This window comes from Micrasema longulum, unplaced genomic scaffold (genome assembly GCF_059751315.1).
Source record: "Micrasema longulum isolate JH-2025_06_02 unplaced genomic scaffold, ASM5975131v1 h1tg001596l, whole genome shotgun sequence".
Classification (NCBI taxonomy): Eukaryota; Metazoa; Arthropoda; class Insecta; order Trichoptera; family Brachycentridae; genus Micrasema; species Micrasema longulum.
This window is the reverse complement of record NW_028278778.1, coordinates 52537-78341: the sequence shown is the minus strand read 5'-3', so window position 1 is coordinate 78341 and position 25805 is coordinate 52537. Positions and strand designations below refer to the sequence as shown.

The 25805-nt window shown below is 31.5% G+C and overlaps 1 protein-coding gene across 1 annotated transcript in view; it reads left to right on the top strand.

Moving 5' to 3' along the window:
* The window catches only part of Ino80 (chromatin-remodeling ATPase INO80), a gene marked incomplete at its 3' end in the record, with an annotated part of 44245 nt that extends 21311 nt beyond the window's left edge, over positions 1-22934 (top strand). Inside the window, exons 17-20 of the mRNA XM_088236698.1 lie at positions 1218-1394; positions 2951-3095; positions 3276-3403; positions 22767-22934. Coding sequence (XP_088092824.1) covers positions 1218-1394; positions 2951-3095; positions 3276-3403; positions 22767-22934 — 618 coding nt within the window. The remainder of the gene's footprint in view (positions 1-1217; positions 1395-2950; positions 3096-3275; positions 3404-22766) is intronic.
* Positions 22935-25805: the final 2871 nt, after the last annotated feature.

The window sequence follows — 25805 nt, the reverse complement described above, 5'->3', positions numbered from 1 at the left end:
ATGTAGCAAATGTATTACTTAAAAATTGAATTATTTTTCCGTATGTCAGATTGTCGAAGAAACAAAATGAACATTTCGTTAGTGTTGCCAGGGTAGTAAATTTTTTTACCTTTGCTCATCTAATAAGAGAACTAATGAAAATTGGATCTCGGATTAAACAACTCTATCGTGGACATTTGACCGACATTATCTTTAAAACATCAAGTATTATTTAACGTGATAAAAAAATATCAGTTTTATGTAAAATAAAATTTGTTTTATATTTTAAGTTTTGAGTTCTTTAATTCAATTACTCTTATTATATGACCCTTTACTCATCTACTCTGTTGTGTCAATCAATATTTCCGCGTGAAAAATAAATTTTAGAGAAATTAACAGATTACTTTTTATTTTACCTTACATTTGTGTTATAATTATATTTTTTCCCATCGTGCAACATTACGTGACGACATCACGAATGCGCGCAGCGAAAGTAGGGCATAGTGGGAGAATTATTGGACACAGTCCGATGAATTCAAATATGATTCTACGCTCCTTCTGGACTATTCTTAATTCTATGCACTAGCATTATGATTTTGAAATATTTTCTGTTTGTTTATTTTTAAGCCTCATCAAAGAAACAGTCATGTTCTCACTAAAAACACTAAAATAAATTTCAACACAACACAAACAAAATACATATTGACCCATTTATTTTAAGCTGTAGATAGACATTATTTAAGTTTATTTGTGTAAAATCTTGTTGGAAAATCATTGTAATTATTTATTATAGAAATAATAATATTTTTCATCATTAAAATTAATTCTTATTTTTACATATATATGTAGTTTTGGATAAGTAACATACAATAATTTATATTTATTTCAATCACAAACTTTCTAAATAATAAAGGTTAAAACACGAATTATAAGTTCATTTAAATTGAAAGTAAGCCAAATTCTTTTTTTCTTCAAAGGTTTGTCAAACACCTCACTTAGTTGAGGTTCGATTAGTACTGCAATCTTAATGTTGCTACCGGCACTCACACATAGAATTATTGTTGATCAGGGTTTGAACCCAAACATAAAATTGGAGTGTCCTCTGGTTAGGCTACTCTCCACATATTTCAATAACAGCTGAATTGCATCCTTACAATTTTTGTGTCAGCCCGACAATATAAAATGTTTACTGTTCTAACAACTCTGAAAAATACAAAATCCCTAAATATTTTATTCAGAAAACACCGTCCAAGATAATGCTGGCTCGCTCAGCTCTGGGTTCTATTCCTGAATGCGCTCCTCCCAGCTGCAACCTTCACTTAGTACCGGAATTCCCACATCGTCAGAGACCAGTTTGCATTCGACCCTGTGAACCAACATCGCTTCCTCCCTTCATATTCTCTTCTACTGTCAAGGTATGGTATATAAAAAAAAACTGCATTTAATTGGTTTATTTTGTTATTAAATATGGTATATGGGCGGAGTACGTTGTTCCCAGTAATCTAAAAAACCAACCGATTATCAAGCATATTTCCGTACAAAAAAGTATGCTATATTTAGTGTCTTTGACTCAGCTGCCACTATTTTTTACTAGAAAAAGTTTTTAGATTACAGTGAAACCCCTGTTTTACGTTTTTCAAGGGAGCAACAAAAAAAAGTGTAAAACTGAGGAAAACTTTGAAGTGAGGAAATGAAAAATGTATGGAAAAAATTAAAATATAATTATTTTACAAGACTATACAAAATTTACTGCAGAAAAATTGTAAGAACTGTCCTGATTGAGTTATGAAAATAATTCGACGTAAAACCGGGCTTATGAAAAACGTAAAAAACGTTAATTGGGGGAAAATTGAATGAGAATGTATGGAAAAAAATGGGACCTAAATATTTTTATGTAAAAAGCGGGAAAACATAAAAATGAAGAACGTAAAAACGAGGTTTTATTGTACATATATTATTTGAATATTCTCTTGAAAAATAGTATTTTAAGCATTATATCTTTAGGACTTTTTCCTTTAGAAGGATAAGGATACACTGACATACGATCATAAGTTCTTTTGTCCGCTTGTCCTAATTTAAAAATGCGGGATCTTCAATTCATTAATAATATTCTTAAAGATAAGTCGGTTTTTCATAAATAATTTATGAAAATGAGTAAGTTCAGCCCTACGGGAAATTGGATATAAATAATGTTTTCCTACATGTGGTAAAAATTAGAGCATTAAATTGTATTGCAAAGTTTCTCGAAAATGCATGAAAATATTATTAAAAATACTTTCATAAAAATGAACTAGTTTGAACAACGTCACTAGTTCATATGAATCAACCAATGATAAAAAAAAACAAAAGTCGCTGAACTTCCTCGCTAAGCAGAAAGGGAAAGATAATTATTTTTGTGATACTTTACTCGCTAAAATATAATTTTGACAATGTTTTGTATTTTAGAGACTCTACGTACCTACTGTGTTCTTAAAGACTGACCTGACAGGACATGTTGAGCTTAGTGCTACAATGTGGCCATTTTTGTCATTTTTAATTTCTAGAAAGAATCCGAGGCTGCTCATTGACATTTTTGTTGCCATATTGATGGAAATTAATCATTCTTGTTTGAGTTAAATTGATAAATTATTATTCGGTCTTCTGTTGTGAATAGCTGAAACAAACAGATTATGAATAACAGCTCAAGCAAAAAGTTTCCACTGTAGAAAAATACAAAACCACAAAAAAAATAGACAATTATTTATTTTAATTTTTATTGGGGATATCAACGTTATACACAAATTGAAAATATAATAAACAAAATATACAGAGAATAAAACCAATGACAGATATCCACAGAATTGAAATATTTTATTACATATGTTGGTACAAGTTCATGATGAACATTATTTTTATAGCTTGCCTAAAAAAAGTCACCGCTCGCCACTGCTATGTACCGTATACTAACTAATGTAATGCACATTCTCCGCAGGTGCATTGTGGAACCAGACATGTGTATGCTTGCTCAAGAGCTGCCAGTCACCGCTGGACAAGGAGGGAGAGGTGTGGATCTAGGGGTGTCTCTTTCGCACCTCCCCCACGTCCCCCGCCCACAGCTTCCGTACTATCTGTACCTGGTAAGATTATGACTTAATTATTTATTTTACAATATTGATATTTAAATAATTAGAATAGTTTAAATCCGCTCTAAATATTTAATGTACTTTCCACGCTATCCGCAAAAAAAAATAGTTATTGAGTCTGTATAATTATGTACTAGAGCTGTTTGTATCATGTTGGTTTGTGGATTGTTCTAGATAAACAAACTCTGGTCACTGATGCAGGAAAACTAAATGTATTGGATGGACTTTTGAAGAGGCTCAAAGCGCAAGGTCACAGAGTTCTAATCTATTCACAGATGACCAAAATGATTGACCTCTTAGAAGTGAGTTTTTTTTTATTTGCACTGTTATTTTTTTTTTTTGTATTTTCAATTCATTCCTTGATTCTGATATGAATATTTCACTTTCCTATCATAATATTTATGTGTTACTATATTTTACAATAAACATTACACCTTGGCTATCCCTCACCACGCTAAACTTGCATCTATCTTTATTATTTTTTTAGTATTTTTATTTCAAAGAAAGTGTAGTCTTTGGAAGTAAGAATCATTATCTGCATTTGATTTAAAACTGTCTATGTATTTTAATAGAAAATGATGTATTATTCCCTTATGTAAAATGAAAATGTGAATCAAGTTTTTTTTATTTTTAAAAAGAATAACCCGCTAAGCCTCTATTTTGAGGCTTGTCAGCAGGTGGGATAGAGGGGATATGTAAGAAGGTAATGAAAAATACACCACAACACCCAGACCAATTGGGAAAAAAATCTTTCTTGGATTTTTTTCTTGCAACTGGCTGGAATCGAACCCGCGACGCTAGTTTCACAGTTAGCCGTCTAATCAACTGCGCCACGGCGCCTGTCGTAATGATTTTTTTAAACTTTTGATAATTTCTAAGTTTACTTACATTTTGAAAACTTGCTGACTCCAATTTACCATAACAATTTTTTTTTGTTTTTTTTTTTAATTCTCACTATTGATCTTATATTTTATTTTTCAGTATTAAATAATATGTTATTTAATACTGATGTGTTTATAATATTTTCTCTATTTCTTTATTTTTTATGTCACGTGCCTTAAATTATAACTATGTATGTTCTATTTAATTCTTTAAATTGTTAATGTTTTCATGTATTTTTTATTTCAAAACAGGGACAGTATGTCCCTCATAAAATTTAAAAAATAAAAATTAACATCAAATAATATGTTAATATTTTTTGAAAAAAAACATTGTTAATGAGTAAAATTCTTGATGGATTTTTAATTGATAACCTACTCTGGCATAAAGCTAGAATTTATGAAAATAATATAAATGAATCAAATTAAATAATAACGACGTAGTACCTATATTATAGGTATTTCAATATTTTTATTTAAAAAAAAAACTTTTATAAATATTTACATAAAAGTCTTAAAATTAAAGTCCTGCTGAGTTGTATACATACAACTTGTCAGCAGGTTCTTATAAATTTCATACTTAACCTACATTAATAATAATTTTACTTGAAAAACATTACATATTATACCATATTTTATTACATTATTAAAAATTAAAAACTATCACTAATACAAAAAACTTTTTTCGATTAACCACAATTTGAGCATACGTATCACTCCTGTGTTTAACTTAGTATTTTTAATATTGTTTGGTAACATGTTAAATATTTTAGGTATACTGTATTGCAGTGTCCTTTTGCCATATTTATTGCAATATCTAGGAACTGCTAGCCCTTCCATACTAGTAAACCTGGTGTAATCATGTACCAACTTGTGTTTATACTCGGAGTGCGATGCATGCTGACAAATTAAGTTCTACCAAAGTAAAACCCTAACTGATAATTTATTTACAGATTTTTACATCAATGATATTGAAATATTGTGTCTCTGGCGGTATAAATCTTTATGTAGTAGCAATTTGATCATAGAATTTTGCAAAGTTTGAATAAAATTAATATTAGTTTCACTTGATAATCCCCAAGAAGTTATAGCGTATTGTATAATTGATTCAAAGAGAGATAAATAAATAATTTGTAAAGTATTAACAGGGACATAATATTTTAATATATACATTCTATTACTTATTGCTCTAAATCAACACTTAATTATAAGTGTTTTAGTTTTAACACTATTTTTAAAAAAACATGCAAATCAAATTTAACAGTGCATTATGTTAATTTATTTTATTTTTATTTTTTTATTTTATTTTATTTTGGAAAGCCAACAGATTACAATATTTATTAATTACAGTGTAGGTTAAATTATATATTAAGATCCAATTACAGGCCTTCTCGTAAGCTAAAAGATAAATATTACTAATAAGAAGTTAAGAATAGATATTAAATTTAGATATGTATGTACATTTTACAGTGCGGATAACATAATAATAAGTATACATACATATGCAGCGAGTATAACATTTGCGATAATTATTGAGCCTTATAAGAAGAACAACTTAATTGAAGAAAATAATAATTATAAAAATAAAATAAAAAACTCAAAAACTAAAATAAAATAAAGTGTTTATAATAATTAACCAAATATCAAACTCACATACACATGTACATGTACATATCCATACACAATCTAACTGCACAGGTAGGTATTTCGGTTAAATAAGATATTATATAAGAGAATATTAAAAAACATATTTTTTAAAAAATAAAAAAAAATTAGTGAAACATAAATTGATTTTCAATTACTTTCCTAAAATTGTTGCATGTTATATTATTAATATCAATATGGTTAAATTTATTGTTATACAGATTGCAAGTTCTACATATATAAGAATTTTGGCAAGCATTAGTTTTATATTTAAAAATATGAAATTGGTTTTTGTTTCTGGTCTGCGCTACAGGGATCCTAAAACCAATTAGGGATAGGAGCTGTGGACAGTCAACCTGATTATTCATAATTTTGTACAGATATACAAGGTCAGCTACGTTTCTACGGGTTTTCAGTGGTTTTAGGTTAAGATGAGTGAGAAATTCATTGGTTTCATTTTCTGAAACCCTTAATTTAAATCTGCAGTATGATATAAATTTTGATTGAATAGATTCAATTCGATGAATGTATTTTTTATAATGAGGGTTCCAGGCAGGTGACGCAAATTCTAACTGACTTCTTACATATGTACAGTACAATAGTCTAATGGTTTGTATATTACTAAAGTCATTGCCTATGCGAATTAGGAAACCCAACATTTGATAAGCTTTTTTAACGATTGCATTAATGTGAGCTTCAAAAGTTAATTTAGAATCAAGTATAATTCCAAGATCGCGAATTTCGTTTACTCTAGAGAGGATATTGTTATCAATTGTGTAGTTAAAATTAGTTTTTGTTTTATTTCTAGTGAAGGTCATTACATAACATTTATTAGTATTTAGTTTAAGGTGATTTAGTTTGCAGTATTCATTTAGCCTAATAAGATCTTCTTGAAAATTAGAGCAATCTTGATGTGAATTGATTTCAGAATAAATTTTCATGTCGTCTGCAAAAAGTAAAAATTTGGCAAATTTAAAACATTTACTGATGTCATTGATGAAGATGATAAAAAGTAGCGGCCCCAAGTGCGATCCTTGGGGAACACCTGAGGGCACGCTTACGTCCTTTGAGATAAACCCGTTAATGGCCACTGATTGAAGTCTATTACTTAAGTAGGAAACGAGCCACCTGTACAGATCACCATGAATACCCAAACTCCATAGTTTAGTAAGGAGTATGTTGTGTACAACGGTGTCAAAGGCTTTGGAATAATCAGTGTAGACTACATCTATTTGAACCCTTTCGTCCATAACCTTTGAAACGTATTCTAAAAATAATGTTAGGTTGGATGTGACAGATTTAAATTTGACAAAACCGTGTTGATTTTCAATAATTATGCTCTGGACAGCATTGTATAGTTGATTGTAAATAATTTTTTCAAAAATCTTACTCATGACACACAGTTTAGATATCGGGCGGTAGTTTTTCACATCATTTTTGGAGTCAGATTTGTATATCGGGGTAATGAGGGCACGTTTCCATATGTCAGGAAATACTCCCTCACTTAGTGATGTTTTAAATATTAGTAACAGGGGTTTGGCAATTTCATGACAACACATTTTGATAAAATATGATGGAATATTGTCACTTCCTCCACTTGAGCTATTAGAGAGATTCTTAATAATATTAACAATCATATTTAGGAACACTAGAAATATTAACACGATCATCTTTTTGTACACTCATATTAGGTGTTTGTGGATGAGTATGATAGTTGAATGAGGATGCAAAGTATTGCGAAAGCATCTCACAGACTTCTTTAGGATTATCTGCTTTTGTGTCCCCGAATATCATTGATTGTGGTAAACCTTGATTTTTACGCTTACTTTTGACGAAATTCCAAAATAACTTTGGGTTTTGTTTAATTTTTTGTTCAGAATTATTAACAAAACTTTTGAAACAAAATTTAGTCATTCGTTTTTGTCTTGCGCGTAATATACCAAAATCAATTTTATCGAGAGGATTGTTGAATTTTTTCAATTTTTTAAACATTTTGATTTTCTCTTTGGTTAGTTTAATTAAAGCAGGGCTGTACCAAATTGGGTAAGAATTATTTTGACTACACTCTCTTGTGGGGACATTGGTGGAGATAACGTTTTTCACTTTCTCATAAAATATATGTACTGCTGTATTTGTTGGAAAGTTAGATAGTTCCCTTTCCCAGTTAATGTTACTCAGGCAATAATTTATTTTACTATAATCGGCTTTTCTGAACAATAGAATGGAACGGGATTGCCTTTGCATTGGGATATAAGGTAACTGTTCTAAATAAATATGTAATGCGTCGTGATGACGACATTCCGGGATTAAGGGCTGAGTAGGTTTAGTCATTACTAGCCTAACAGAGCTTATGGCGAGATCAAGATATTTGTTGTTACTATTCGGTATCGAGCAATATTGGGAGAGTCCGGTAAATGATAATGTATCAGAGAGTTTCAAAACATTGGTCGATTGAACACTGTTAGACAAAAACATTGTTCCATCTGTATTCTTATGCCACGAAGCTTGGGGTAGGTTAAAATCACCTAATACGAGAAATTCTTCGTTGGGTTTCATAGTTCTGAGCTCGCTTAGTTTATCGAGAAAATTGTGAATATGGGGTGTATGATTGTTTCCTGGTGGTATATAAATACAACATAAATTAATTTTAACGTTATTGTTACCTGTTAACGTCAGCCAAATGTTTTCGGTTGAGGATTCCCAGTTTTGTTGGTGGTAAACTTTAAATTCCTTCTTTGCTCCAATCATTACCCCACCCCCACGTCTAGAACTATTTCTATCGTAACGATAAACATGGTAGCGGTCATCAAATAGTTCGGAACTATGTATACTTGGAAGTAGCCATGTTTCAGTTATAAATATAAAGTCATAATCATTGGAGGTTATACTAAGATAAAAATTATGAGTTTTTGAGCGCAGACCAGTAACATTTTGATAATATATACTTATTTGAGCTTTGGCCCTGTAATTTTATCTAACTTAAGACTAAAATGTATGCAATATCTATAAAGTAACAAAAGGAAAATCAATTTAATAAGAAAGTGATATGAGATCATTATAAAAAAATCTTTTGCAGCTCGGAATGACCCATCACTGGAACAATTGGGCTATTTTCACTTCTACGAATGAATACTTGTCCATTTTTAACCCAGACGAACTTAAAATTCTTTTCTTTAGACAAACTACGGACTTGGTTGAAGAGGGCACGGGTTACTGAAGTTAGGTGTTCGTTGGTGAAAATTTTGATGTTCCCTGGTAGATTCAAATCGCCAGAGGTCAAATCTTTCTTCATTTTAGCCGCTGCTAATATTTGGTCTCTGGTTTTCTGCGATGCAAATTTAACAATAATGGGTCTTGTAAAATGAGGTTTGTTTTTAGGCAGTTCTTTAACACGAATTCTGGTGACGAAGTTAATATCTGATGGGGCCAGTTTAATTCCATAATGATCTCCTAGTGTCTGGATTAGATTTGGGAGTTGTTCACTTTTTTTCTCTGGAATACCAATTATCTCGACGTTTTCACTTAAACTTCTTTGTTCGCTTTTATTCAGTTTTAATTGCATATTTAATATGGTGCTCTCCAACAATGTAACTCTATCCTTAACCATGTCTACATCTCTACATTTATCATCTAGAGTAGATACTTTGTTGGTATAAATTACCTCTTATTCACGGTGGAATGGGTTGATATGTAAATAAACGTAAAAGTAACTCAGTTTGAGAATAAATAATAATTTACAGTTTTTTGTTCACAAATTGCTTGTGATTTCTATACATTCAATGCAAATAGGCTGGGAACAAAAGGGTTAAATAATAATAATAATTTATTTTGTCAATTTTAATAGCGCCACTTTCGTGAGTAATCACTTCAAGGGCACTGTACATTATACTAGAAAATAAAATAAGTAAGGTTTATCTATAGACTAACTCTTAATTACTATTTACTTACAGACAAATTTTACAAATCATGTAATACATATGTTATGTTTGTATTTCTAAAAAGTAGCACTTTTCAAGTCAGGAAATGATTTCACAAGTAAACAAGTTTTTTTCTTTCTGAAAAGCGATTCTGTTGCACAATTTCAAACTTCTGGAGGTGGTGTTCCACGCCAAAGGTCCGGCTATTAGAAAAGTCCTGTTACCAAATTTGCAACTCTCGTTGCGTAAATGAGGTTGTATCAGCGGAGAGTGAGGCGCCTATTTGCCAGATCGTCCGTAACGCAGAGTTCCTTAATATACCATTTTCCCTTTTTTGTAATGTTACAAAATGGGCCTTTTATACACCTTTATTATCTCTTGTAGGTAATCGAAACTGTTTTCGATGCATGCGGAATTATGTAAAATACACCTGGTTGGGTAATAATACAATGCAAATTCTATATGCCCCTTGCTGTGTGGGAAAAATACGAAATTAGAATCATATATGCAACATGGTCATTTCATTCGCAATTATAACTGTATTAAAGAAAACTAATTGCTGGTCATAAATATCTACAGTGAAATATTTTTTATTCAGTCTTGGGTTTGATTTCCGTCAGGCCTAGTTAAGTCCATCGGTATCTGTAGTATGCTCATTCCGAGTAAAGTTGAGTCTTGGGAACGGAGAGTTATTATCTGCATTTGTTTAAAATCTGCCAATGTATTTTAAAGGAAAGTGACGACTCATTGTTCATTTAGGTACATTAAAATTATGAAAAACAAAATGTATATAGGTTATTTGTCAAACCTTTTAACAACTGAAACCATGAGTATCAGTATGAGCAAGAATACATTGGCATATTAAAAAAAATGATTAGAGTACAATTTAAAAAAACCAAACGGTTGCTTACTTCTACAGGGGAAACCAGGAGTGGGGGGGGGGGGGGGAGTTAGATCTGCCGCCCCCCTTTCGCCCGCCTGACCCTCTTCCCAAAACCTAACACTGAGAAACATTCCGCATACAATATTGTTCTAAAATGCACTTCAAATAATGACACTTCTTAAAACCGAAATTTTAGATTTAATTTGCTCAAATGCTGTATTTATCCTTTCACGCACACCCGCCGAAACTCCAGACTTTGTTATCCCCATAAATAAAATTTAAAATGTGTTAAGTCTGGGAATCCATCGACTACTTTGACCCTGATGACGGTACAATGCGATTCGATTTACAAACATTTATTTCACTGTGACAGTGTAAGGCTATAAGATTTTACATTCATTCCCCCTCCCTACTCCTGCAAAAGTAAGCGATCATTTATTTTTCCAAAAAACACTGTGTCTTCTTGCTCATACAGATAGTCATGGTTTCGGATATGACAGGGTTTAACACACAGCCTGTGTATTTAAATACCCTAGGCTGCCTTTTACATTCTTTGCAATTATTGCATAAATACGTAAATAACACATATACTACCCACCAATTTATTTATTTCTATTTTTACGTTATTTGTTTTTTTTTTTATACAGAATAATGTGTGTAATGATGTGTCCCGTGCCGAGGGAAACATTTTACAAAAAGTGAAACATGCCTTAAATTAGTTATTTAACAAAGTTAACATAATAATAAGAATAAAAAGAAACGTAATTAATCTAATTAACCTAATTATCTTTAACATAATAAGCAATATAAACTAAAATAATCATAAACAACATAACCAATTTATATAGACCAATAGACCGAATTTCATTTAACTTGGTTATGTAGAAAAAACCAGTTCACAATTTTGAAAAAATGAGATATTGTTGTTATCGGGTGCAGTAAGGTCAATTCTATGTTCTGCCAAAAACAGCCAAGTCATACAAAACACTATAAAAAACGCCTTCTGAAAATAGTGTTGATCACAAAAATGGCATTTTTCTACTTGCAGAAAACATAACAGCACTAGGAAAATCTTAAGGTGTAGATGCTGATGGAAAGGCTAATGCCTCCAAAAATCTAGTTTTCTTAAATAAATTAAAACGGATAATTAAATAAATATTTTAATTTTATAAATTCATTAATTTAAAAATACCTGTAGTAAAAAATGTGTTTTAATGTCACCTTATACATTCAAAATTTAAATGTGGTATCATTCATTATTTTATATATTTCGCTATTTTCTGTAAAATTGTGTGGTCAGCTAGACGTGAAAAATCATTAAAACTGGTTAAATACATAATTAAATTATTTTTTTGTATAATAAGAGAAAACAATGTATGCATTATTTCTTATTTGTTAAAGTAAATTATTGTGTAGATTTGATTATTCACTCTTTTCACAAAAGTGCTATTATCTCAGTTTCACTTTTCTATGGCTAGCTGCTCTCTGCATAACTACGTTCAATTGTTTGTTAGACTCCAACACAAAACGTCTGAAAAATCCAATAAATTATTTTATCATTCAACAATTTTGAGTTTGTCAATTTTTTTTAGAAAAATACTAAATTTTACCCCTAGCGAGTAATTAAGATTAACATATTTACAACAGAGATAAATACAATTTTAAAGAAGGAAATATGAAATTCTAGGCATTTTAAAAATTAAAATTAATAATATTTAAATTAGAAACTTGTTTATATAGTAAACAAAATATATTATATTTCGTCTCATTTAAATCAAGACAGTGATATCGAAACCAGAGTTAATTTTTTTTTTAGAACAAGGGTTCTTAACCCCGGTGGCTTTTTTCTGTTTCGGTAATAATAGGTCTAATAATACGAAATAAGAACACGATTACATCTGATCTTAGAATGATATGTAGTCTCGTTGGGAAACTGAAATCGGGTCATTTTTCCATTATACAGGGGATAATACTGATTCACATGTCATTAAATGGTAATCATTCAATCATAACTTGCGCAAGATGGCGGATTCACACACCCCCGCCACTTTCAAAAGCCGACCATAATAGTTCCACATTATTATTACGCAAACTATTCTACAACACATTATCTATGGTGATTACGATTGCCACAGCTTTCGAAAAATTATTGTCTGTGAGGGACGACTTAAATCGACACCACGCCAAAAACTGCAGTGGGACGATAAAAGATTTACAGAGGTTTGTTGATGTAGTAAACGAAAATTTTCTTTTGAAAAAATCGTGTTTGTATGAAATTTTCAGTTGCCTATGTCTGTTGCATAGTTTAAATAATTTTCTTGTTATTTTAATACAAATTTTCTCATTTATATCTATTTTTTTTCTTATTTAATCCTCTTATTGTCTCTGCAATAGAGTATACTTATTTTTTTCTGTGTCTGGATGGACGAGAAAGCTTTTAGATACTATGAGGAGAAGAATATGAGACAAATTTTTAGATATGAAAAGTATTTTCGTTTCTTTTCCAAAATCGTACATTCTTATACTCAGTGTTGGGAGTCAGTGCTATGGGAGCTCCTGACGTCTCTGCGACCTGTAAAGATCTATTGTGACGGGTCCCCGTGAATATTTCTCGCCCTCCGAGCCCAGGTCTATAAAGAGCCCGGTTACTGTGTGGAAGGCGACAGTTTACATTTTGCTAAATCTCCCCCTCCAAGCCCAAATCCGTAAAATATCGGGCTATTAGGTAGGGGGTGAGCTCTTTAACATCTTCAGGTTTAGCCAGTGGTCCCCCGAGGATGAGGCTCCTTTTATGGTGTAAAGCATCACATTCACATATAATGTGTATAGGTGTTTCTTCATCTGAACCCACATCTAAAAGTTTCGGAAAGGTTTATTCTAGCAAGGTGTTTGTTCAATCTGCAGTACCCTGTAAGGGCTCTAGTGATAACCCTTGATTTAGGCTGAGCTTTATTAGGTCAAAAGCAAAACTTTGCGAGTACCCTTTTATCAGTTTCTTCTCGTAAATCGTCAATTTTATACATAAAATAATTTAAGTGTTTCTTGCTGCTTAGGAACAAATTGAAATTAGTGATGTGCCGGTTCATTGCCCTATGCACCACGAGACGCCGATGTATGAAAGACGAAAAATACATTAAAAAATCGCCCTTAAAAATACGGTTGTATTTAGACAGTTTTCATAGGAATATGTTTATGTGTGCCCTATTTTAAGATTCAAAATAAAATAATAAACGAATAAATAAGTTTATTTTCTGCATTTTTAAAATTGATTTATAAAGGGTAACGTACCAATGCGCCACTATACTGCCCATGCTAAGGCTTAAAGTCGTATCTGCTAAATTGCAAATTTTACATTGGATTGCTGTTTTATGCTTTGCCGATCAAATTTCTTTTTTATATTTTTCCATTTTTTTTACAAGAGAATAATCTCATATTAGAGAGGCAGGAATGACTTGTTGGTTTAGTAAATATGTGAGGCTATTTTCAGTTACGACTTTTTAGTTTAGCAGGGCAACGTAGTGAAAATGATGAAGTTCAGTGTTTTTTTTTATTAGTTATTAATAGACTATCAAACCAAGCCAAAAATGTAAAAAAAATATTTTTGTGTATCATATTATCATCGCAGTGATATTTTATAGTTTTGTAATTTCGAAATTACTCCGCCCGTGCCGACATTTAAAAGTAGAGCCATGTAGCGTCAAAATACATTAAACGTAAACAAAAATGGCTACCCGAATACTAAAAATCTATCACAACACATAACGCTGTAATTGATTCGTTGATTCACAAGAACTTGTAACTTGTTCAAAGTAGTTAACTTTTATTTGAACCCATATTTATTTATTTTTTTCTTGCATTTTCGAGAAACTTCACAGTAAACTTAAATACTCTAATTTTTACAGCGCGTAAGAAAATAATTTTGTATCCATTTACCCGAAGCACCGAATTTCCTCGTTTTGGAGTACAATGAAAATTGTGTTATCAAACACGAAGACATTATTTTTAGAGCAATAATAAATCGAAATTGTAATCAAGGTTTTTTATTTAATATGCATTTTGTATTTTTATACTTCCGTTATTATGTTAAATGCCATTTTTATTTTCGCGCGTGGTCAATTATAGCGTTTTGTAATCGGAGGTTTGGACAATGGAATAATTGCATTTCCAATTTTCCCGCGGCCTGCAATATGGCGCTAATCGCCTTTTACGCGGGAAATGTAATTTTGGCGCCCAATTGTGATAAGATCGGGTGTTGGGTGATTAGCGTTATGTCTTGTTTTTTTGACGCGGACTGTTAATTACCATTGCGTCAGTAGCGCGAACAGGTCCAGATTCAAACGGTGCGAAAAATTTGCCTAACTATTTTGAAATTGCACTTTCTATTCGAGTTTGATCGATTCGTCAAAACTTTAATTGAATCACAGAGAAGAAACTGTAATTATTTTTGTTGATTTTAATTTTTGTATTTTTTAATTAATTTGTTTATTAGAATTCATGGACATGTTAAAAAAAGAAAAAAAAACCGCCAAACTGCGAAATCGGCTCGTCGGCAGGTTTTTCCTTCTTCTAAATAATAAATACACTTATAAAACAACGAAAACACGATTAAAAACTTAATAATATTTTTTAATTTTTCAAATTTATTTATTTTACTTTTCGTACATACTTTAAATTGTACATTGGCGGGCTAATTGCCAAATGGCAATTTCTTCCAAGTAACCCATAAAATACAAATGTTATTTATATCATTAAAGTTTCAAAGGGCTTTCAATAGAAAATTAAATTTAAATAATAAAAAACTTTAGATACACAAAAATATAAATAACAATATTTGCATATGAATTAAGTTAAATTGATACTAGTAATCAATGGGAAAAAGAATAAAAGGAAAGATGAAAGGAGATATTTATTTAGACTTGATAAGCAAAAAATAACGATGATAATGGTATTAATATTTTTTTCGTCCGACATCGGATAAATTTTCTAGAACGGTTTAAAATGTGCATATTTTTAATTACTCGAAAACGAGACATTTCGCACCCTGTAGGACAGACGGCACGTATGACGTTTTGGCGCCAAACTTGTACGAAACGTTTATTAGAAGCGCAGTCGGCAGTCATAACGCGTGACGTCAAAACGACGTGATACCAACTGCGGGCCGTTTTGGATGTGCTCATTTTTAAACCCGAAAATTATAAATGAAAATTTGTTTTGGATGCATTGATAGTTATTTCATTAGAATCGTAAAATCCGCTCTAAATATGTATTATATTTTTAACCTTATTCCCGAATTGTGAAAATACCCTATTGTGGATGGGAATTAAAAGGGTGGTTTAAGAATTAGAACGAAATATACATACGTATTTATAATACAAAAATGAATAAAAAATTGAACTAGAAAATGTAAACGAGGAATTAGTATCAATATAAGGCACTATTACATATCATTCGGAATTTTTTTCTTAAATGTAATGTTTATTATTTATTTATAGATATGTTTAGGTATTTTATTGAAAATCTTCGGAATAATATGATTGACAGTTCCTTGGCCATATTTGTTACAAAACCTCGGTACTGACGAACCTTCATTTTGTGCAAGTCTCGTGTTCCTCAGTTCCATAGAGGGATTGAAAAAATCAAGATTTTATTATATTTGAAAAAAACACCCCTTTTCAATTCTACAAAGGCATAACTCTACTAAACTAAAATGATTGGTTTTTCTCTTGTTATACAGATGTTTTCATATATATAAATAAACTTGACAATATTTCAGCTCCATAACTTATTAACACGTTGTGATAATTTGCATAACAACGTTTATCCTAAAACTTTTAACCATTGCGTGTATATTTCACTTAATTATTTGTTACAAATTAATTTAAATCTCTCAAAACTATGGTCAGCCATTACTCAAAACTAGTAATTCATAGTTTTCTCTGTATGAAACTCGGGCATCGATATGTACGTACATTTTCTTTTTGGTACTGTATGACCGATACCTAAAGTCTGTTCATTATCACAAGAATTTCCAAATAAACAAACCAGCCGCGTGATACTCGACGGTGAATAGCCTATTTCACACATATCATCTTAATCTAAACGGCACGGTAAAATTATAGTGGTTTGACATTTATTATATTCGTTTGTACCTTTTTTTTTTTAATATGTTTTTTTTCCGTTTTTTATTTTTATAAAACTCCATAGTCAATAATTTCGCAAATAAGTTAAAACATTAGCGTTCTTATAATGTATCAAAATATTTCAATTTTGGTGACCATTTTCATATTTGTAAATAACTCGCTATTAGAAAATGGAAATCAAGTTAGAGTAGAGTGGGGTCCGGAACCTCGAAGCTCTAATCTGTGAGTCCGCAACACTAGCCACGGGACCACAACCCGATTCAAATAATATAGTAAAACTTAGCAAAAGAGATTTTAATGATAATTGAATCAAAATCATTATTAAAATTTAGCGAGTACTCGCAGGTAAAAATCCTGCAAAAGGAAATCCGACTAGAGATTAGTCGGTCTCATGGTGAACTGGTTATTGCGTTTGCCAGGCATTAAATAAATAAATAATTGTAAAACAATAAATATCGATCTACCGTATTGTATTTTATAATGCCGTGTAGATTTTTGCCGTGGTCACGCAGTGGGCTCGTGGTTTGCACGTGCACAGCGGTCCAGTCTCCGTGAATGTATTGTAGTTACAAGTTCGAGCCATAGAATAGCATTTACAGCCAGGCACCCTTACTTTTTGAAGAGTTCAGCTACATTCTTATTAAATCTAGTGTATGTAAAAGCCTTAGGGCGTAAAAATTAATTAAAAATGAGTCGTGAAAAATTTAGAGAACAGGTGGGTTTACGTGGATTTTGTAAAACGATCAAAGCTTGTTTCCCATTGACCCAATGCTTGCGCATACACAAGCTATGTAACGCCAGGTAATTACACCTGCATTTTCACTCTCGGTAAATAGTATTACGAGCCATCTTACTGTTCATGAATCAATCAAACGCCCCGCGCGCATCCCACATAGTCATTTGCAATCATGTGCGCCATAATCGGCAAATTCCATTTTTCAAATAATACTGCGGTGACCATTATTGACAATTTAAATATATATTTAAAAAAATATATATTTGTTCAAACAAATAAACCATCACGCCGTTTCTTTAGTGGAAGGCAGAGGTGACAGAACGCCAAACACACTGTCTTTGCATCCGGACCTAGCTTCCTCTACATTCTACCTCTCATCATGCACGCATGGCGATTATTCCGACTTTCGATATGTTCATTTCAAGTATTTGTTAGATTTTTTCATGCCATGTCTTTCTCGGCCTTCCTCGTTTTCTGCATCCATCAACTTTTGCATCGTAAATCTTAAGCCGTACATTCGCTCTACACGTCCAAACTAACGCAGAACTCATTTCTGCACTGATTTCGACATTTATCGTACATGGTTTTACGACGCAATCGCCCGAATGATCGCATTTTGACAGCATTTAGCCTACTTCCATCCTTGTTTTTTTCCAATTCCATACTTCTGTTCCATACACAAGGGTCGGTGCCAGGACTCTATTGTGAATTGCTGATTTCGCTTCCCGCGTCAAACATTCATTTGCCAAGGTTGATTTCAGTGCACCGTTCACCCTGTTCCCGGCACTCGCCCTACTTTGAATTTCTTTCTAAGTATTTTCATTCCTAGGAAATACTTCCCAGATACGCAGATTCCACTACCTATTTCGAGATCATTTTAGTCATACTTTAATTTACACTTATTTGTTTATAAATTTGTATAAACCACTTTTTTTTTTTTTTTAATTACACTTCGACAGGTTTCGAGGTTACTACCTCATCGTCAGGAATTTAACTTCCTTGGAGTTAAATTCCTGACGATGAGGTAGTAACCTCGAAACCGGTGGAAGTGTAATTAAAAAAAAAAAAATAAGTGGTTTATACAAATTTATAAACAAATAAGTGTAAAATGTCATACCACAAAGTGAAAAATGTTTTTGATAACAATAATATACTTGAATTTCTTTCAAAAACCATCACGTTCGATTTATCAACAATCGTCAGCAAATCGCGCCCCTTGCATACATCGTAGACCTTTGTTACCCAGATTTGCCGGTACTCTAAAGATAATTGTAAGTTGATGATAAAAATATTAATTTGGTAATGCGATCAATATGTTCTTTGAATTAAAAAAAATCAAATGATTTTAATGCATGGCGGTTCCGTGGCAAAATCTTGCCCTCACGCTCTCTGTTTGTGAAATAGAACCTGAGAGTAGCCATATTTTTTTCTACTCGATGGCCGCTCTCAGGTAAAAGTCTTGAAAAAGGAAATCAAGTTGAGATAAGTCCACCTCTAAATTACTGGTTAAAGCGTTTTCCCACAATGCTTGAGGTCCCGAGTTCGATTCCCGCCAGATTAAACTTTAAAACCCCCCCCTGTTTCAGAGGTCTCGCGGCCTCTTTTACAATTATTTTCTTATTTAATAAACTTTTTTCTAAATGATTCGTTTTATTTAGAATTTACGTTTACTACTTTCAATGCCCCTATCACTGCCTGTACCCTTGAGTCTAAATAGTCAATTTGTCAGTCGCCATCATCTAATTTACCCGATTGTGACGGAGATAGGGTATGATAGTTCATTAGCTTGGCCACGGCAGTGTCGACATGGGATTTTTTATAGATAATTTTTCATGATTTCAGGAATGAATTGAAGGGCGAGTCTGATCATTTCGTTTTCAGATATAATATAAAATTCGCTGCAATTGTATTATCAATGCATTGCCTTATGATATATATGCAGATAGGGAAATAATGACGATAATATATTCATTTATTTATTTTATAAACGCCCGAGGGCTCTTACACTATATAGTTTAAAGTACATAAAGTATTATAGCAAATGACATAAAATAGAATCATAATTATTTCACTAAATATATTAATAGGTAATTCTAAAAGAAGGAAAAAATAAATAAATTAAAGATGAATAGAAATGAAAAATTTATTAAAAGAGGAAGATTGAGGGGATGGCCATTTTATGATGGCTAATTTAATTGTAGCAGAAGTGGCGTGGAGTAGGTCCAACAGCTTAGCACAATGGAACATGTGTCGGAGTCTGCTGGTCCTTGTGGTTTACTAAAGTGTCATGGACAGAAGTTTTGGTCAATCTATTAGGGCGCATACCACTTTGTGCATTAGAGTGAGGTCAGTAATTGTCCTGGTGGAGAGCAATTGTAACCTCAACTCAGACATCAAAGTTCGGTAGCAATTTTCACCTACAGGTTTACCCTTTTTGAACAGTAATAATATAAATAAATAACATAATCTAAAAAAAATGTTTTAATAATATTTAGTACCTAAACTTTATCTCTGTATGTTTCAGGGATGTTTTTCTTTTTTTTTGAATCTCAATTACCTACATGAGTCTTTTTCGGCTTCCTTTGTGATGGTAGTATTTATTTATTAATATACACGGCACGTAGTGCCTTTTACTAGACAAAAAATACATATTGTGTAGAAATAAACACTTCAATACAGCAGATAAAAGAGGAAAAAACCAAAAAAAAAGCATAAAAAGTTTACAAGTACATATTATATCACAATGGCTTCACTCAATGAACACGAAACATATAGTGTAAAAAAATAAAAAGTCATTACAAGGAATAATTTATTTTTTTAATGGAATATAAAAATTAAAATGTACAAAAAATATTTTTTTAAAAAAAGTTTTTAAAAAAAACGACAGGTAGATATATCTTTAATCATAAATATTTCCTAATAAAAAGGACAGGTAGATATATCTTTAATCATATTTGCATTGAACAAAAAAATACAAAATTACAAAATCTAAGTTTAAGAGAAAAAATGTTTTTTTTTATGTTAAAAATAAGAATAAAAAAAAAAGTAAAATATATTCACTAAAATATACAAAAACTAGGAAAACAGTAAAGAGAAAGCAATTAAATTTAAAAAAAAAAGTAAAGGTAGTATTGACTGATTCGGTTTTAATTTTTGTTAATTTTATTTTTTACACAACAGGCCAGACGGCCCAATTACAGTTGTTACAGCATAGAACATCCAAACTTGAGAAAAATCCAAATATTTTTTGTGTTTTCACCGGGATTTGAACCTGGAGCTGTCCGTGTCTCTATTAGTTAAGCGTCTTAGCCATAACACCACGGAGGCCGCCATTTATACGAGTATGTAATAATATGTTTAATTTATTGCTGAAATTAAAACAAAACGCAAAATAATTACTTTTGGTCGCCCGTGTGCCGTTATGTGGTATTAGAATTAGATAATGCATAATTTGTAATGCAGGTCCGCTTGCAGTAATCAATACCCGATCACGAAACATTGACACGTGATTGACGACTGAGCCGCGTCAAAAATTCAGATGAAACACAGAGCTCCGTGGTTGTGGATGGTTGATATTACACAACCACTTTGGAGACCGTGTGAAACTGCGGAACGGTCGCTAATTGCCATAATCGCCGATTATCGCTTGCTACAGCCCGTCCGGATCGACATTTGCATTTAAAATGTGTTTAACATATCACAACGGAGATTGAGAACATTTTAGAGAAGGGAATATGAAAGTCTAGGCATTTACAGGGCTTGTGACCTGTCAGTGACTGGTTTAACATTTACCATTTTACATTTACCGTTCTGCCTATGTTTGAACATCTATATTTCTTCAATTCTTCCAACTGTTGATTTTCGTGAATTGAGTTAAAACCGCTGTGGATGCGGTTGAGATTCGTCGGAATGAATTTTTACAGAAAATGTTTTCCAATTTTTGGACAGGTTGGTTTAAATAATAATATTGTGAATTTGTTCTAAACTAAATTATTCTAAAAGAAAAGCGTAACTGAAGAAAGATTCACCATCGTCATTCTCTTTCCACAACTGATGGTGCATAAGGCATTGCCTTAGTACACCAATCGCAGCGTATCTTAATAATTTTTTTTTACATCAAGGTAAGATGATCAGTCTTACGCTTCACGTGCCAACACTAATAATAAAATAAAAATATTTCGGAAATCAAACCCGAGACTCTTGCATGGTAGACAAACGAGCTGACCTCTGCTCCACGAGACTAACAAAGTAAATAATTATACTTTTAATACTTCTTATTAGGTGGGCCCATTAATGTATTAAAACATATTATGTGGGTACATTAAAGTATTTTTATTTTATCAGATACAATTGTATTTTTTTTGTTACATTTTGTTACATATTTATACAAATCGCAACTCACGTAAACAAACAAAAAAAATCTCACGAACAAATTACGAAACGAATAAATAGGAATCTATTAATTGCGTCTATCTTGGTACGAGTTTACCTACATAGATGGAAAAATAAAATAAATAAGATTTTTTAAAATTGTTTTCAGGCGTTGCCTATTATGTGAAATAATTCGATCAAATGAATCTCTTCACAACAATAAAGGTTTCAGCTCTTTAGTTTTACTAAAACCAACAAATGGAAGAATTGACAAAATATGGATGTTCAAACATTGGCAAAATGGTTAATGTTACACAGTTTGTAAAGTTGCCGCCTTAACCAGCCAACGACAGGTCATAAGCCATGTAAATGCCTAGACTTCCATATTCCCTTTTACAAAATTTTCTCCTTCTCTGTTGTGATTTGTTAATCTATATAGTTAGATGCAATAACAATCTAATATTGGAAAATATACATAGCCAATTGTACTTTATAATATTTTTATTTTTTTCAATGTACACATTGTGTATTATATTATTTATGCTATATAAATATGATTTGTTCTTAAAATGACAAAAAATAATTAAATTTATTTATTTTATTTACTATGGTTCACAAACAATAAACAGTACGTACGACATTTGTATAATAATTATATTTGTTAAGTTTAGATATTGTTCATCAATTATATGTGAAGATAACATTCGCAGATAAGTAAAAAAAAACTTTAAATATACGATTTTTTCTTGAAATTCACTAGCTTAATTAAATTCTATTAATATTATAAAACTTATGACGCTAAATTATACTAAAAGTTTATTATCAATTATTTTACCTAACTAACATAAGGGACTATTTCATTTTAACACATCGCTTTACAGTTCTTAAATAATTATTTAATGTATCGTTAAATATATCAATATCAGCATTACTTTCTACATAATTATATAATCTTAACATACGTGATGATGCATTAAAGTGAGCCATATTACTATCAAAGGTTGAAAGATAAAATGTAATGTATTATTATTGATAGTCGAAATGTACAGGGTTTATGACATGCCTTAAGCAATTTACTATATTTTTTGTTTAATAGGAATACATGTGGCACAGAAAGCACAAATACATGCGGCTCGACGGTTCCTCCAAGATTTCTGCCAGGAGGGATATGGTGGCAGATTTCCAGGCCAGGTCGGACATCTTCGTCTTCCTCCTCAGTACGAGAGCTGGTGGTTTGGGCATCAACTTGACCGCGGCTGATACGGTGAGTGATCGATATCACTATGCACATATATATTTTGTTTAATTTTGAATTTTTTTTTTTGGTCTTAAAATAGTACAAACATTATAAAATATACATGTCCTAATATTAACTTAAATCTAATTATCATTAAACTATATATTAATTATAACTATTTCTAAACTACAAAACTTACGTTTCAACATTACTGTGGTAACGAAAAAGATTGAAAAAAACAAAACATTTTCAATTTTGGAATGAACCAGAAGATTTGTTGATAATGGTTTATGCAAAATCACCTACAACACAATATTCACACACCAACCACCAAATTAGCACATTATCCTATCAAACTTCGACAATTTTTAAACAAATTCGCTGTATTGCAAAATAAAGCTCCAAGAATAATCCCGAGAAAAAAAAACAGATTCACACGGGAAAATTCGACGTTATTGAATTAAAATACTTACACATTATAAACATAAAATATTTGAAGGAGCGTAGAGTCATATTTGAATACATCGGACTGTGTCCAAAAATCCCCCCCACTTAGCCCCACTTTCGCCGCGCGCATGCTTGAAGTCGCCGCGTAATGTTGCCAGATGGGTAAAAATATAATCATAAAACTTTAAAAAAAACAATTTGTTAATTCCCTAAAATTTTATTGTGCACGCGGAAACATACATGATTGACACAACACGATAGATAAGTAAAGGGTCATTTAATAAGAGTAATTGAATCAATGAACTTTGAACTTTAAATATAAAATAAATTTTATTTTACATAAAACGGATGTTTTTATATCAAGTTAAATAATATTCGATATTTTAAAGATAATGTCGGTCAAATGTCCACCACGGCGTTGTTTAATCCAAGGTCCAATTTTCATTAGTTCTGTAATAAGATGAGCAAAGTAAGATAAAAAAAAATTACTACCCTGGCAACACTAACGAAATGTCCATTTTGTTTTCTCCAACAATCTGACAGATGGAAAAATAATTCAATTTTTAAGTTTTACATTTGCTAATTACACATGAAATGTGATCCCATCCTGTTTCTTTAAGATCCCAGCAGTGTTTCTACAATTTAAAACGACACAACACGGCATAGTTAAATTCAAATTGGGAGTTGCGTACTGAGCGACGTCTACAAAGAAACTAATGGGTCAGAACGTAAAGCTACTCTTTTAAGAGTAGTTTAATCGCCTTCTGTTTGATGCGTGTATGCGGTTTCTGGACTTTTCTTAATTCTATGACAATGATATTCGTTCACAAAACCATCAACTAATAAAACACATATTTTTGATTTTGTGTTAAATATTTTATTTTGATTTTGAAGTCGGTATGATTTTTAACGTTAACGTTTATAAAATCCGCCCGCTAGGTTCACGTGATACACACGTGTGACGTCTTCAACTATCCTTAAATATTGGTTTACGCGGTGCCAAACAATGACACTTTTAAACGTGCGTTAGATCAATTCAATTCGATCGTAATCAATTTTTATTATATTTTGGTACATTTCAGAGTACATAGTTTGATAAAAAATACACGCCTGAGCGGGCGTCCGTCATTTTCGCATAATCTTGAAAATTCGCCTATCACATCTAAACGCTTCTTGCTAGTTTGTCTGATTTGTATGATTTCCTTACTTTTTATCGAACTAAGCCTTGAAATTGTGCATCATACTAAAAAAATAAATTAAATAAAGATGTTTGAATATTCTGAAAACCTTCGAAACTGTAAAAATAAAATTACGACGTAAATATGTCGACTTCTTCGACTGGTGTATTTTAAAATTGCAACCGTATGTTTTTATTGTTATATTATGAAAGTTGTTTTAGCCTTATCTTAATGGGTTTTACAAAGGTGCTATTACGGTTTAAAAAAAAAGTCATTCTCTGTAAAGCTATTAAGCCGGATCCTAGTAAGTACGGGTATTTAACCACTGTTTATTTTGTATGCATATTCGGTTATGGCTATAAAATATTCACCAATTTGTCCAATTTGTTCAATCAAAGTCTGTTTATTTTTAATGAAACGTTTTTTTTACTCGAAGAATGATGAAGATAAAATAATTATATACAATAATGATTTACACGTACTATATTGCACATGTCAATAGGTGCGTAATGGGAGCTAACCTGTAAAGTAATCTAGACTGCAGTGATTGTGGTATAAATAAAAATTTCAAAATCTTTTCGACTGAAACTTTCGCAAAACTACCATGAAAATACGAAAATACTTGTGAGTGCTGAAATGACGCGGGACTTTAATATGTGAAAATTAGTTGTGTTTCCCAATGGGACAATATTTTTACTAGGGTTACTTCGTAATAAATAATCAAATCGTTTAAAAATAAAAATAAATGGATGATTGTGCATCTGACGATTTCGTACATCATGCTGAAGGCTTTGTTACATTTATTTAATTAAAATTAAATATATTGTTTACACTCGAAAGGTTTTTACATGGTGCGTGCAAAACAATATTGTATAACAATTATTAGCAATACAGTAGAACTCCAATAATCTGAATCAATTGGGACCGGACCCTATTAGGATAGTAAAAAAATCGTATAATTGGAGTTTTAATTAAATGAAAAGGCAACATTTTTACAAGTGCTGTATATTGTACGTAGTCATTGCTTGCTAAACATCTCGGTCAAAGTAAGCTGTTCGACTGTCATCATCCGTTTTCGGGCAGCCAAGTCGTTATTTTGCGAATCGCAGTACATTTCCGTCTTAATTTTTTTTCTGAAATTCTGAAAGCGATTTGGATAGTCGGAGTTCGAATTTGTACTGTATATAAGTTTTTTTTGTGTTCAGTTAAGTTTTATTTTATACGCATTTAAAAAATTCTTTGAATTTGCCTTAAAAAAATGTTTAAATCTAAA